Genomic DNA, 13,604 nt, shown 5'->3' on the forward strand with positions numbered 1-13,604 from the left:
TTTTGAAATATCTTTTTATGTTGTTTATTTAAAAAGAACATACAATAGAAAAGACTAAAGAGAACCTTGGTAGTCATACTCTTCAGAGTGGGGGTTAATATAACCAAGATATACATGAAGGGACAGTGTTTGTTTATTTTTACATTTTGCGGGCTGATGCAAAGAGTGAATGTCTCAAGAGATTGCTTCGGATGAGATAACACAACATGAGCTCAAAACAAAAAAATATTTTGTGTTTAGTCAACTAATCTTTGTTATTTCACAATCAGATGAGCAAACCTTTCAAAATAAAATTACCTGATGAACACAGATATGAACAATGGGAGGTTGCAGAGGCGTCCCGAAAATCAAACCATGAGATGTTACAAAGCAAAACAATACACTCGCAATTTTCTGAATTACCAGGAACAACTCTGGTATAACTGCTATGCACAGTAGTGTAATATGCAACGAATCACCGCATTCATGATTGAAAAATCAAACCGTCCTATGGGCTTCTGCACAAAACGAACGTTGGTGATCAACATCAGAGGGTTTGTCTCCTGCTGCGGATGTTTACGACCAACAACAAGAAAAATCGAAACGTTTTTCTCTCTTTTCTCTCTCAGAAGAAATAATTGTTTTACTGAAAACACTTCAGTCCAATTTGCAAAGGAATCTAAAGGACGATGACACGTGTTGGAAGGAAAGTAGCATAATGATGAGACGCAACCATTTAGCAGACACACAGGAGTTCAGCTGTGTCCTGCTGAACAGTTATAATCAGTCTGAATGTCGAGCTGAGTTCAGTTCAGCTTCCAAGTCCCAGCTACACAAACACAATGTGTTTGAATATCTTCCTGTTCATGAAGTTTGACTGGATGAATTTCTTTGCTGTTCAGCACATTGTAGTTGTGTGAATTGTCCATTTGTGTTTATGGGACATGATTAAATGAACATTTCAGTTAAATCTACAACCATTTACACCACAAATCTCTACACCAATAAAAGGTCACTTCTGTCTCTGTCACTCTGAGTCCCCTTCCTCCTCCTCTTCAGGTATAAACGGTGGATCGGTGGGTGTGTTCTTTTCAGCCTCTCCCTCTTTGCTCTTGTTGAGATGCAGCTCTCTGACGGTGAGGATGCGGGTGAGCATCGCCTCCATGGTGGTGTCATCCAGAGCCGAGGAGGAGAACCACAGGGGGCTGTTGGGGACGCAGCAGCGCTCCGGGAGAAGGTAGAACAGGTTGGTGCGCTGCTTGACTGACTCCGAGCTAGAGGGAGGACAGTTGTTAGTGTCGACAAGGTGAACAGAAACATAATAAAGGAACTTGACTGGGCAAGACATTCAATGGGTTCAAATCCAACCCATAGAAGTTATTCACCACTTTCTTTAGGACAAGTCAAGAGATGAGGAGATTTCAAACAGCCACAGACGGCTCAGGAAAGTGTTGGTGGAATAACTCACCACTTGGAGAGGTAGAACTCGTAGAGTCGAACCGGACAGCGGAGCGGGTTCTCCGTGTTCTCCACCATCTCCAGGATTTCCTCTTTAGCCTCGTCCTCCTTTCGCTTCTTAGACGGAACCTCTGGATCTGAGGAAGACGCAGACACAAAGACACACATTTACTTTCATACAATCATGAAGATAATTTAAGAAGAGTGTCGTTTTAATATATTAAAATCTGTTATAACTACAGATATTAGTACCTGTCTCTGCTTCGTTTATGGATATGGGCGGGTAGAAGCGCAGGAAAATGGTTTTGGTGTTGTTCAGGTTGGTTTTGGTGCAGCGCATGACGTGGGCAAAGGACAGCTGGCGGTGCTGCTCCACGGTGGTGAAGCCAAAGTACTTGCAGCAGAAGAAGAGCAGGGTGTTGAGGAGGACGATGGGGGAGTACGCCCCCAACTGTTTACAGTCCCAAAGATACTCCTCCTCCACACGGGAATGGACATAACCTGCAGAGGAGAGCAAACAGGATATAAATCATGGAAACGTTTTCATGAGACAGACATTGACAGAGTAGAAATTCAGGTGATAACTCACCACTGGCTGTGACTGGAGGTTTGAAAGTTCTCAGCATAGTCGTGAACTCAGTGGAGAACTTGTTGTAGAAGCGATCCATGAATATATTCTCCACTCGACTGTTCTCAAACAGGTACTGCAGAGAGAAAGATTACAGATTCATGTAGAGAGCAAGGGGAACGTTTGAGGGAGGACTAGGGATGAACCGGATGAATGTGTGTGTGAGCAGGACGGCGCTTCTCTTGCCTGTTGGATCCCGAGGCAGAGGTAGAAGATGCTGTCGGGTGAGTACGGTTCTCCGTTTGGTCGTTTCACCTCAGTGATGAAGCAGCAGAGTCCATAACTCAGCTCAGCTGTGGTGCATCGCAGAAGATCCTCCTTCAACTCGATGGGACGAGCTGAAATATAAAACATAGGTCTGGTCATTCTGAGACATTTTAATAAAGAACTGTTCCATATTGTATCTATATTATAAAAATGAATTTAATTCTAGTCCATAATCTTGGGTCAGGTAAAGAATGATCCAGGTCAGCTTCAGTGGTTGTATTCACGTTACATTCAGACTTACAGCCGATGCGTGGTTTCTCTACGTTGGGCTGAGTCTGTCTCCACTGGATCCATCGCTTCCAGGCGTCAAGTCCGTACTCGCTATTCAGTTTCGGCAATTCTGAAGACACGTCCTTGTTGGAAGAGCCTCTTTGAGACGCCGCTGCAGCTGCCTTAGACCGCTGCGCCTTACGACCCTATGATGAGGAGAGGGAGAGAGGGGGGGGGGCTGCAAAACCAGTGTCTTCACCAGAAAGTTTAAATAAAATAAAATAAAGTCAAATTACCCTTTTATCTCGGGCTTTCCTTTGACCTTGTCGTCGTCGTCGTGCCGTTGCAGGCGGGGGGCTGGGAGCGGGAGGGCCCTTCTCTCGAAGCCGGGACAACCTCTCCAGTGTTTCTGGCAAGTTCACAATTAAATAAAAAACATGAGACCAAACACCAAACCGGTTTGATGCATGTTATTCTGTCCACGACAGATGAAAAGATAAGTCTCCCATTCAACTCTTTAGACACGGGGGAAACGACGCTGGGAATTTAGAACATATCTCATCTCCTCACCGATAGTGAAGTCGGCTTCGACGTCCATGGGAGGCGGAGCTGGAGGCGGGGGCTCGGAGTAAGGCTCGCTGGGCATCGCCGCAGGAACATCTATGATCGAGTTGAGCTTCTCCTGCGTGAACGATCGACTCGGCGACCGGAGGCCCGTGTCGGAGGAGGCGTCCTCCCAGTTGTTGAGGAAACTCGTCAAGTCGTCTGTGTCCAAATCGTCACTGAAGTTACTGGCGTGGTCTGTAAGATAAACAGGTGGATTGTGGTCACGTGTGTTTATGTCCTGATCGGGATGATCCTGATTAGTTTCTTTAAAATTATTCTTTCTTATTTTTTCCTTAAAGAGTAGAAATGTCTCTCACCCTCAGGGGCCTCCTGTCTCTCCGTCCTCTTCTCCACCACTTTCGCCTTCGGTCGCTCAGGTTTGTTGTTTTCATCTTGTTCCGCCACCATCTCAGCCATGAGGATGAGCTCGGCCTCGAAAGGATCGGACGGGATCTTTTCCTTGATCTCCTGGATGGTCTCTATGATGCGTTCTGCGCTGTCCATTGTCACAGGAAGGAACATGGGCACGGGCAGCTGTGGGAGGCAGATTGGGAGAGTGAGAAAGTTTTCACTCCAACAACGTCCAACATTTAATAGCAGCATATATAAGCCATAAACTATTCCTTAGAGCGCATTTCCTGTTGCAAATTAATGCTATAAGGGAATAATAAATGTTTGAATAAACCTTACGTCAAAGCGATGAATAAAAAGAATGATCTAAATCATTCAGACCGAGGTGGTCGAGGAGTTCGACGTACCGGTAGCGGCAGGCCCACAGGTGTGGGAGTATACTGGCTGTACATGTTCATGGGTACGGGGACAAACACGGGCACTGGGACGGGCAGGATCATCACTTTTGGGAAAGCAACGTCTATAGAGAGGGAAATAAAAAAAAACATGAATCAAGAGCATCGACAATAACAACATATTTTAAACACAAAAACAAACCGACTGAAAATCTTCATTATGTTTCAGGGTGCAGCTTTTACCTGTCTGGGATTCAACATCGGCCGTCTGTGTTTTACAGGAAACTCCTTTATTCTGCACCAGTGGACGACAGAGCAGAGCCTTGTTCTTCAGGATTTTCGGGGCAGCAGCAGCAGCAGGAGGAGGAGGAGGAGGTTTCACCGCTTCAGTCTGGACGCTGATCTGTACGAGAAGGTGACAAAAAACAAGAATATTTCCTGATTTCACAATTTTAAGAACAAATATGGAACTAAGATTATTTTCGGGGGATTTGGTCATTTTAATCGATGTGTACATAACAACAGCCAACTTACATGTCCAGAGTTCTTTGATTGAGTCTGTGAGACTGTGCCTGTGGAGACAACGTAAAAAAAAAAGAAGAAAAAAAAAAATCAACCCTGGCAACTGATGGAAAGTCAAGTATGCGACATTTAGCACAAAGATACTTGAGTGTGTTTGAGTTTTCTACTTTGTTGAGTTGCAGTTCCGTCAGAATCCTCAGGTTTTGCTGTTTGAGGGTCTGCAAGTGAGATGACGTTGGCGATGACGGGCGTGGCCTCACCTGTTTCTGCACATCACCCCCAAAAAAAACCAGAGAAACAGAGGAGTCAGCTGAGAGTGATCCAGGGTCCGTATCCATCAAGTGATGCAGAGTTTCAGACAGAAGTGAGATCAACCACAACTCCTATAACCGGCCCCTCCACGACACAGTGACACATTAAATCTAAATAAAGCGTTCTGAGCGGTTTGAGTTGAAACCACAACAAAGGAAATGAATAAATGAAAAGGAAACAGTTGATACACACCTTTCAAGACCTCGCCCTGTGTCGCCACCTTATGACTGCAGAACTTCAGCAGGCAGGTCTGATCACAGAAGTGTTTGACCTCCCCCAGCAAAGGAAGACTCTGCTTCAGTTTCCCTTTGCACCCACAGTTGTCACACTTAGCAACCTGACAGAGGAGACGGGTAACGTGAAGCTGGGACTCAAACGATCCTCATCCTCACCACGGTTTGAGTTTAATGACATGATTCAAGCTTACGTGACAGAAGAGCATGGTGTATTTGAACCTGCACTCCTCAGAGCAGAACTCCTCTGTCGAGCCTCCGTACTGAGCCGTCACCAGCTTCTTTGAGACACAGTGGCAGTAGACGCACGAGTTACAGTGTTTCCCCCAGTTTTTACTCAGGTCGTGTCTGAAGAGGAGCTTACAACCTGGGACGAAGAGGAGAAATAAGACTTTAACCCTTTCAGATAAAAAACAATAGTAATGCATAGGTTACAGCTCTTCGATAATCCTGAAGCACATTTCCGTCAGTCTCCTCACCGTCGCTGCAGAAGTAGCAGTCTTTGTTGTTTATTCTTTTGGCGTCTCTGGTGATCTTTGCGATTTTACAGTATTCACACAGGCTCGTCACGTAGTTGACCCTCTTGAATTCCTGAGAACAGTCCACGCTACACAGAAAAACAAGCTTGTCCTGCAAACAGAGTGGATGCGAACAATCAGAAAGGTCCGAGCGTGTCACGCGGCTGAAATTTCAATTGTTCACGATCTTTCTCAAACTAATTTACATCCACGAGAATCTTGATGCATCAAACAGCAGTAACAGATCAACGCAGTAAAACCACCTTGATCTGGATGAGCTCGGGTTTGAACGTGATGTTGCGGGCGCACTGGGCACAGTCCAGCTTCGGCGGCACATTGGAGAAGAACTGCTGAGGTTGGGGAGGAGTCACCGGCTGGATTTGCGTGGATTCAACTGGCAACTTGGTGAAAACATTCACATGTTTCTGGGACTTCTTGAACTTATCCTACAACACAGAAAAACACCGGAGGAGTCAAGCTTCATGTTCTTTCCTTGGGTATTTATCAAACAGTACACTGCATTACCTGAAAAGCCATAACACACTGTAGCCTGCAGAAGTTCCTGATGGTGGTGTCTGACATGGCGAGGTGATAAGCCGGTACAGAGTTTTTCCCACAGCTATCGCAATTCAACCGAGCGCCTGTCGAAAAGAAAGAAAATAACCTCATTAGCTCGCCTCGTAAAGTGACGCGTTATAAGTTAAAGATCGAAATAACCAATGAAAACGTGTCTAGTACCTGAAGCACTGACAGTTTGAACCTTGAATGCCATCACACAGCTGCTGCTACAGAAGAGGTTCACAGAGTCGTCGTCGTTTTTGTTGTCGATCGTCTCTGCCAGCAAACGGTTAGTTTGACACATCATGCAAGGCTGAGATATCTTGGTTTTCTGTCGAGGAATCAAAGAGAAAATGAACATGTCCGGTTCATCGTCACAACAAATCTGCCTCTGCAGGAACACGGAGGGAACGTATCCTGGTTTCATTTTGTATTTTTATGTTTTAAAAACAAATATGTTCGGTTTTCTTTCTCATACCTCTTTGTACTTAGCCAGACATTCGGAGTCGCACAGAGTTTTGTTGCCGTCCTCCATCTTCAGCATGAGCGGTTTGCTGTGGCAGAAGGAGCCACAGTTGGCACAGCCGGCCATGGACAGGTTGTTTACTGAACGGAATCGGTTAAAGCAGGCGTCACTGCAGATCTTGTGGACAGCACCGCTCAGGATCACCTCGTGTTTGCTCTGCAAGAAGATTGTGGAAAACGTATTCGATTACTCAAGAAAAATAACGGATTAATAAGAGAATGATGTCAGCAGCTCTGTTCTGCTTATCTTACGATGCAGTATCTGGTGCACATGCTGCAGAGCGACTGCGGTCCGACTGGTTGTGGTGTTGCTTTGGCGAATTCGGGTTTCCTGAAGCTGGAGGGGTTTTTCTTGTAGTTGAAGGAGGTCAAACAGTTTTGGCTGCAGAATTCCTTCATGACTCCTTTAGCATCTGGGGCCAGGATGACATCCTGAGGTCGGATTATCACCCTGAGAGAGTGAAAAGAGATCCTTTCAATTTGAGATCCAAAAAACCTCAAATTCCACGGATACGTTCTACCTTGCAAGTATTCGAAACTTTAACTCCTTTAGAGAGGCACTGAATCCGACAGTTACTCTAGGTTCAGAACCAGGACTCCGCACTGCACGTTTTAGATTTTTTACGACCAGAGTGAATGAAATTTAAGACCTTTGTCCAAAGCAGTGATAGAAGTTTACTTTTGGCAGTTGTAGCAGATCTTAGTGGCTCCTTTGACAGCGGGTAGCGATGTGGTGAGGCAGGCGGTGGAGCAGAACAGAGACGAGGAGCCCTTCCTCTGGAACGCCGTCTGTCCCTTAATCAGGCTCTTCTTGCAGTTGAAACACAACATGTGCGAAGACGACGGTTGGGCCGTGGGTAGCGTCTGTGTTTCAGCAGCTGGACTCACTGAGAAGACGGAACCGATCCTCAAGTCCTCCTGACAACGTGAGGAGAGAGAAACGTGTCAGTGATGGTCCAGTGATCCACGAGAGAAAAAAGCTGCTCGACTGAAAAACAAATCCTGGAGGAAGGTCTGGAACATGACGCTGTTTTCTTCTGTTATATTCTCTCAGTTTTTCTACTTTTCTTTACAGTAAACTGAATATTTATGAATGTGTTGTGTAATATTAATCATCATCCGGCTCTACCTCAACAACTTTTTAAATCATTTTCAAGTTTGTGGCTTCGTAACAACCCTCAATAAAATGTTTGTGCGACAGTAAACATTCATAAATCCCTGTGATCACAGGTGCATTACCCACCTTGGCAGTGTTCGGCTCATCCTTCACACTCGCAGTGAATGAAGAAGATATCAGAGCCTGGTCATACTCCTCATCTATGGGCTCATCCTTCACTTTGACCAGAGGTGGTGAAGGAGACGACTGATCTGCCTGTGATCTCTCCTGCAACAAGAGAAAAAGACAAACGCCTCCTCTTGGATCTGTCTTATATAAATACCATCATGTAGATTAAACTCCACTCAAGAGTACTTTGAACAGTGTGTTGTAAAATCCTAAAAGTACACAATGAAATCAGACATTTGAGAGAAACTCAGTGACGCCTCAGGTTTTCTCACTTATACTTACAGGGTCTATCCTTGGTAGTTGTGGGTTAAATACTTTTATCCCGTTCATCACAGCCTTTGGTGATGAGCTCTCTCTTCCTGTAGGAACATATGAACTGGTTAAGCGCAAAGTAAGTTTTTAGTTCACTATTTTCATTGTACTATCTTCCTGAGTGAACAATATCTCCAGGGGGATTTTCTGAAGCCCCTTCGTTCTGTAGTGCTTCACCTTCATTGGCCGTGGTTGTAGACGATGGAGACGAGCTGGACTGGATCTGATCTAGAGCCACTTTTACGTCCTCCGCTTGGTACCCGGCTGGAGGTGGCGTCAATATGGTGGGTTTCACATCGGTTTCCTCGTCCTTTGTCGCTGATGGGAAAACCGAAATACATTTATGAGACGTTGTGCACAAGTGGGTAACTTTACAGTCCAGGTGTACACCACCCATCGCCTGAATGTTCCCCACATTTTCCTGTTGACGAGTAGAACAGCCTTCATAACACAACGTTATCTCTGGAACTACAGACTGAGACAGTTCAACTCTGACGCGTGTTAGACGATGATCAGTTATGAGTTCCTGTTGGTCTGGTTTGTTGTTTTATGACAGCGTGATAATATCTGTATCATTGACAAAGAACTACAACACACAAGAGCAACACAAGTATTGTCAAACAAACATTAACATCATTCACACTTACCCAAACAGATCTAAGACCCGGTGTGAAGTCTTTTAGTGTATTTAAGACTTTTTAAGGTCTTAAATCCAGGTGATGAATTTTAGTGTTTTTACTGAAACTCTGCTCACTTTACCTTCAGATGAAGTTCCAGGTGAGCAAGGGTTTCCCACATCCGCTGGACTATCCTGTTGCTCCTCCACTTTCATCTGAGCTTCTTGTTCCACCTGATCCACCGTACCGATGTCCATCATCTCGTCGAGGTCATCGGCTGTTGGAGCCCTTAGCTTATTTTCCTGCTGCGTGTCAATGTCCTCCTTAGAGTCAACATCTGGGTCCTCATCTTTTGTTATCTCCTCCTTGAAATCTGACGTTGTTTCCATGGCGGTGTCTTCTTTCACATCTGCAGCATCTTCCTCGTAGCTGTCGTCCTTTACAACAACATTTTGTTCATTTATCTCAAACCCTTCCTCGGTTTTCACCCCAGTACTCTCCGTTCCAGACTCTGAGGAGTTACCTGGCTCTCCACATTGATCCGAAGCTGTTCTGATAGTCTGGTTTGCAGAGAAAGACGACTGTGGAGCGGATGGATTTGGAGGAGATACAGATGCAGGAGAAGAGATCACAGCCTCCTCTTTTTTCCATCCTTTATCAGAAGAGAGAGTGTAGACCACTTCTCCATGTTCAGAAAGTCTTGGAGAAGATCCGTGAACACGCTCAGGGTCTGAAACCTCTGTCTCCTCCTTCACCTGTGTTGGAGAAACAACAATGAAAATAATAAGTGTCCACTAATAGACATTTATCTACAGGATGGTGTTCAGCTAATATTAACATATTACAAACATTACTACTACTAATACTACAGTGTGACTGAGAGTCAGACGCCCAGTCAGCCACGTAGGCTCGTGCTTTACTTCAGATTGTTTGTTTCAGTCAACCAAGAATAAACAAGGTGAGCAGCTTCACGTCAAACACTCAGAATCAGGGCTCAGCTTAGACAGAGGCTAATCTTCACTGCAGGAGATACAACATCATCAAGATCAACACAGCAGAGCACCAATCCCTCTCTTTACTCACTTAGACACACACACACTTCCATTTTGACAAAAACATTTCATTGACACTAGTAACCTCACTAAATAGATGTGAATACTCTCACACCTTTCTCCACAATATTAATTTTTTATTCTCAAATGCAAAACAAATAACTACAAATCAGAATCTCATCACTTCGTCCAATAACAACGAATGAAAACCCAAAACAGTTTATGGACCTTCAAGTGCAACCGAGTCCCTGTCCAACTAGAAAACACTTCACTTGGACTTCAGCTGAACAAAGCAGTAACTAAACAAAACATAATTAGCTAATAAAACAGTGACTGTGGAGATAAAGTCACTGATAGTTGCAGAAAGTTATTTTAAGGGGGTTTCTGGTATTTTTCATCCTGGGCCCAACATTTATAAATGTGGTCCGGTGTTTGAATGTACTTCTAATTAAATCCAGTCATTTGCCTGAGCTGCAACACGGCAGCAGTGGCTTCAATGTAAACTTATGGAGCAAATGAGACAGTCCACAAAATGTCCACTAAAAGTGTTTTTCTCAGTCTTACATCTACAGCTACGCAATGCTGGAGAGACGCTGAACAAAACGTGTATACGGGCTCATTCGATTACTGCCATCATCAATTATTCCCAGTAATTATCTCTAACTTCTCATAATTCAGAGGAAATAGAAACGTAGACAATGGACCAGGCAAGCTTAATATTATCCACATAATATCAGCTCATTGATTTTTATTATTAGTAAAAGCTGAAAAAAACATTTCACTTTTAAAACGCAGTAGCCATCACACGATCCTGTGGCTTCTACAGGAGCAGACGAGATGTTTGAAGGCCAAAGCGGAGTTTCACAATCTCGAACCTTGTACGTGTTCAATATTCCATCTTCAGAAAATGAATGGGATTGATCTTGGCGAAACTAAAAGATGTGGTTTTGAATCCATCCATAGAATGTCCCTGTACTTTCAGCAGAGGTATTCTGTTTATTATAGTACTCCTGCCATGCTTCTGTGTGTCCCTGTGTCCAGGTCAACATCTCAGCCACTAGTAGCATTACCTCCACTCTGTCTGCGGCAGGTCTCCCCACTCTCGGGACTGCGTTTCTCTTGAGGAAAACATGCTTTGGTGGAGCTTTTCTTTTCCTCTTTGGTTCGCTGTAGTCATCGCAGCCAAAATGGTCACTGCAGACCCGGTGGTCAGCGAAGCGCAGCGCCTCCACCGGAGTGTTCACGTCCATCTCCAGCGCCACCAGCCACGACTTCAGCGTCTCCGCGTCGGACAACGGCAACCGGTGGAAGCTGCGCGCACTGTAGCTCGACATCTTATTGCCACAGCTCGGGAATGCGCACAACCGAACCATTGCTCCTCGAACCGACCTTTGCACAAAAGCACGACGACGCCGTCTCTACTCCGACACAACAAACGCTGCTGCACAACTCACGTTTCCACCTCCCGCAACGACACACGACCCGGAGCAACATGTGCAATGACGCCAGACTCTCGGCGAAGACCCAGAATCACAGTTTGAGAAGCAGCAGCTTACACACCCACGTTTGTAAACACAGGGGCCCCAAACATGAAGGGGCTCTCTGAGGGCTCACATGAACACATGGACTCCTGCAGAAAGAACAAGCACTAAACACACAGAGAACCACAGCGGACATGTGTAAGCAATAAGCTGCGACAGGGTAAATAAGGCACTGACACGAGCTGAACAACACGGAGTTAGCTTGTTGATGCCGATGCCGCAACGTTGGCTAACAACGCGACAGTTTCACAGCTGGGAGCTCGTGTTGGATTGAAAAGCAGGGATTCGATCGTCTCGGCCCGAGACGCTGCTTTGTTTACGTCCAGGTTCATTTCAGTGTTTGCGGATTAAACAGGAACTCGCTCTCGGTTCGCTAAGCTAACGCTAGCTTCGAAGGCTGCTCGTTAGCCCGCTGAAGTTAGCTAAACCCTTAACCGGGTGAACACGCCCGAGCACCGGGACGACAGCTGCAGCGGAAGGTTCCCTCTCGTTAAACCGGTATAATGGATGAAACAACGTGTAGAACATTACCGCGCAGGAGACTTGGACCGACGGGACTCGATTGGTGGCCAGACGCTGGTGTCCATCGCCACTTCCCGTAGCCGCCATGTTTGCTCCGGAATCCTGATGAGTGGGTTCCTCAAGAAGATCAGATCCAGCTCGTCCCGTTTGAAAAAACAAACACTGCGACTAAACGCGCTGGTTGTTGTTATTCCTGCACATCTTCGTCCGCGTCCATTGAATCTGTTGCAGAGCGTGTGTGTATGTGTGCGCGGCTTCTTCTCTCCGTCACTTTCCTGGCAGTTGTCAAACTTCGTCAGCTCTCTACCGCCCCCCGCTGGTGGGAAACTACAACTGGCCAAACACCATGTGGACGAGAGCGTCAGCCCCTATTGATCTGAAGTGATTGTGGACATAAATATATGGACACAAAGTTCAGCTCACCTTAATTTGTTTTTTTTATTTATTGCACCATTTGCACCACATCATCGGCGAGGACCTTATCGATCCTCATGGCTTTTATTTTTTTTGAATACTTCCACTGCATACTTCCGGTCTAAAGGAGAAGTTGTTGGTTTTGTTTGTCCTTATTTCCAGCATCTGGTTTGTAGATCTGCTCATCCATGAAGGTTTGGAGTCACTTGGAGTCCTTCGGAAGCTTTTAGATCCACACACGATCTGCGTGTTCACTGCAAGTGATTGGGGCATCCACAACACAGCCTCTAAGTAACGCATTATCTGCCGAACTCTCTTTATTTATTTATGATGAGTATCTATGAATCTGCAGCACGAGTCCTCTGTGAGTCCAAGTTGCTTTGTTTACGTCCCGATCTTTCACTGGGGCGACGTCATCGAGGCGCGCCGCCGCAGCACAGCTCACGATCACCTGTGTTTGTTTAAATCGCGCAACATGGCCGAACGCTCATCACGTGCTTCTCAGTACAGTACTTTTTGTAGGAGTGTATTTACAGTAAGCTGGTCCCGCTTTGACATAAGCCTTGCAGAGAATTATATATATATATATATATTATACCGTTTTGAACTTTCAGAGATTATACACTGATCCGTGTTTGCACTGGTTATAGCCTAATAACATCATTGTGCAGCTTGGAAAGAAATGCATTACCTCCACTGTGTCTGTTGTGCCTTCTGCAACATTCGGGATGGCATTCACCCGGAGGTGCTGACGCGGTCCTTTCTGGCCTTCTTTCGGCGGCTTTATGGGAAAAAAGTCTTCCGGAGCGAAGTGAGCGCTGCAGACTCGATTGTCCGCGCGCCTCAGAGCTTTCACTTCAGTATTCGGGTCCATTCTCAGCGCCACCAGCCAGAGCTTCAGTGCGTCCGGGTTGAACAAGGGAAGCCTGTGGAAGCTGAATTTCGACCACCCGGTCATTTTGTTCTGACAATTTGGAAACACGCAAACACGAACCATGCTGTCAGCGGCGGCAGCAGCAAACTGGCGGGTGCGCACCTCGATGACGTCATCCCCCCCCCCCAGTGAAAGCCCGGGATGTAAACAAAGCAACTTGGACTCACAGAGGACTCGTGCTGCAGATTCATAGATACTCATCATAAATAACTGAAAAGAGTTTCGCGGCAGGTGATGTGTTATTTAGAGGCTGTACTGTGGATGCCCCAATCACTTGCGTTGTGTGGATATACGCAGATCGCGTGTGGATCTAAAAGCGTCCGAGGTTCTCCAAGTGACTCCAAACCTTCATGGGTGAGCAGATC

General features: G+C 45.7%; 1 protein-coding gene across 5 annotated transcripts; it reads right to left on the reverse strand.

Moving 5' to 3' along the window:
- On the reverse strand, nucleotides 1-13,561 carry zmym4.1 (zinc finger MYM-type containing 4, tandem duplicate 1). Of its 5 annotated transcripts, none has more exons than XM_069516850.1 (27): nucleotides 12,997-13,561; nucleotides 8,919-9,531; nucleotides 8,337-8,477; nucleotides 8,130-8,206; nucleotides 7,806-7,946; nucleotides 7,242-7,480; nucleotides 6,815-7,013; nucleotides 6,516-6,719; nucleotides 6,218-6,368; nucleotides 6,005-6,120; nucleotides 5,743-5,925; nucleotides 5,441-5,591; nucleotides 5,156-5,328; nucleotides 4,921-5,065; nucleotides 4,584-4,676; nucleotides 4,429-4,466; nucleotides 4,138-4,297; nucleotides 3,907-4,019; nucleotides 3,466-3,682; nucleotides 3,113-3,343; nucleotides 2,839-2,951; nucleotides 2,574-2,748; nucleotides 2,252-2,403; nucleotides 2,027-2,141; nucleotides 1,690-1,938; nucleotides 1,448-1,574; nucleotides 1-1,253 (listed from the first exon to the last, which is right to left on the reverse strand). In XM_069516850.1, exons 1-27 carry the CDS (start codon nucleotides 13,441-13,443, stop codon nucleotides 1,007-1,009), a joined length of 5,010 nt encoding a protein of 1,669 aa, XP_069372951.1. In that variant the 5' UTR covers nucleotides 13,444-13,561; the 3' UTR covers nucleotides 1-1,006. The 5 variants fall into 5 exon arrangements, with proteins under 5 accessions (XP_069372951.1, XP_019960218.2, XP_069372952.1 ...); XM_020104659.2 differs by having other exon boundaries at nucleotides 4,584-4,682; XM_069516851.1 differs by lacking the exon at nucleotides 12,997-13,561 and adding an exon at nucleotides 11,901-12,178.
- Nucleotides 13,562-13,604: the final 43 nt, after the last annotated feature.

This window comes from Paralichthys olivaceus, chromosome 20 (genome assembly GCF_024713975.1).
Source record: "Paralichthys olivaceus isolate ysfri-2021 chromosome 20, ASM2471397v2, whole genome shotgun sequence".
NCBI classification, from domain to species: Eukaryota; Metazoa; Chordata; class Actinopteri; order Pleuronectiformes; family Paralichthyidae; genus Paralichthys; species Paralichthys olivaceus.

Coding starts and splice junctions, on each gene's coding strand:
- zmym4.1 (XM_020104659.2), bottom strand. CDS start 13,443: ATGATGAGTATCTATGAATCTGCAGCACGAGTCCTCTGTGAGTCCAAG. Junction 8,478..8,918: donor ACCTGGAACTTCATCTGAAG/GTAAAGTGAGCA, acceptor TTTTCCCATCAG/CGACAAAGGACGAGGAAACC. Junction 8,207..8,336: donor TACAACCACGGCCAATGAAG/GTGAAGCACTAC, acceptor ATGTTCCTACAG/GAAGAGAGAGCTCATCACCA.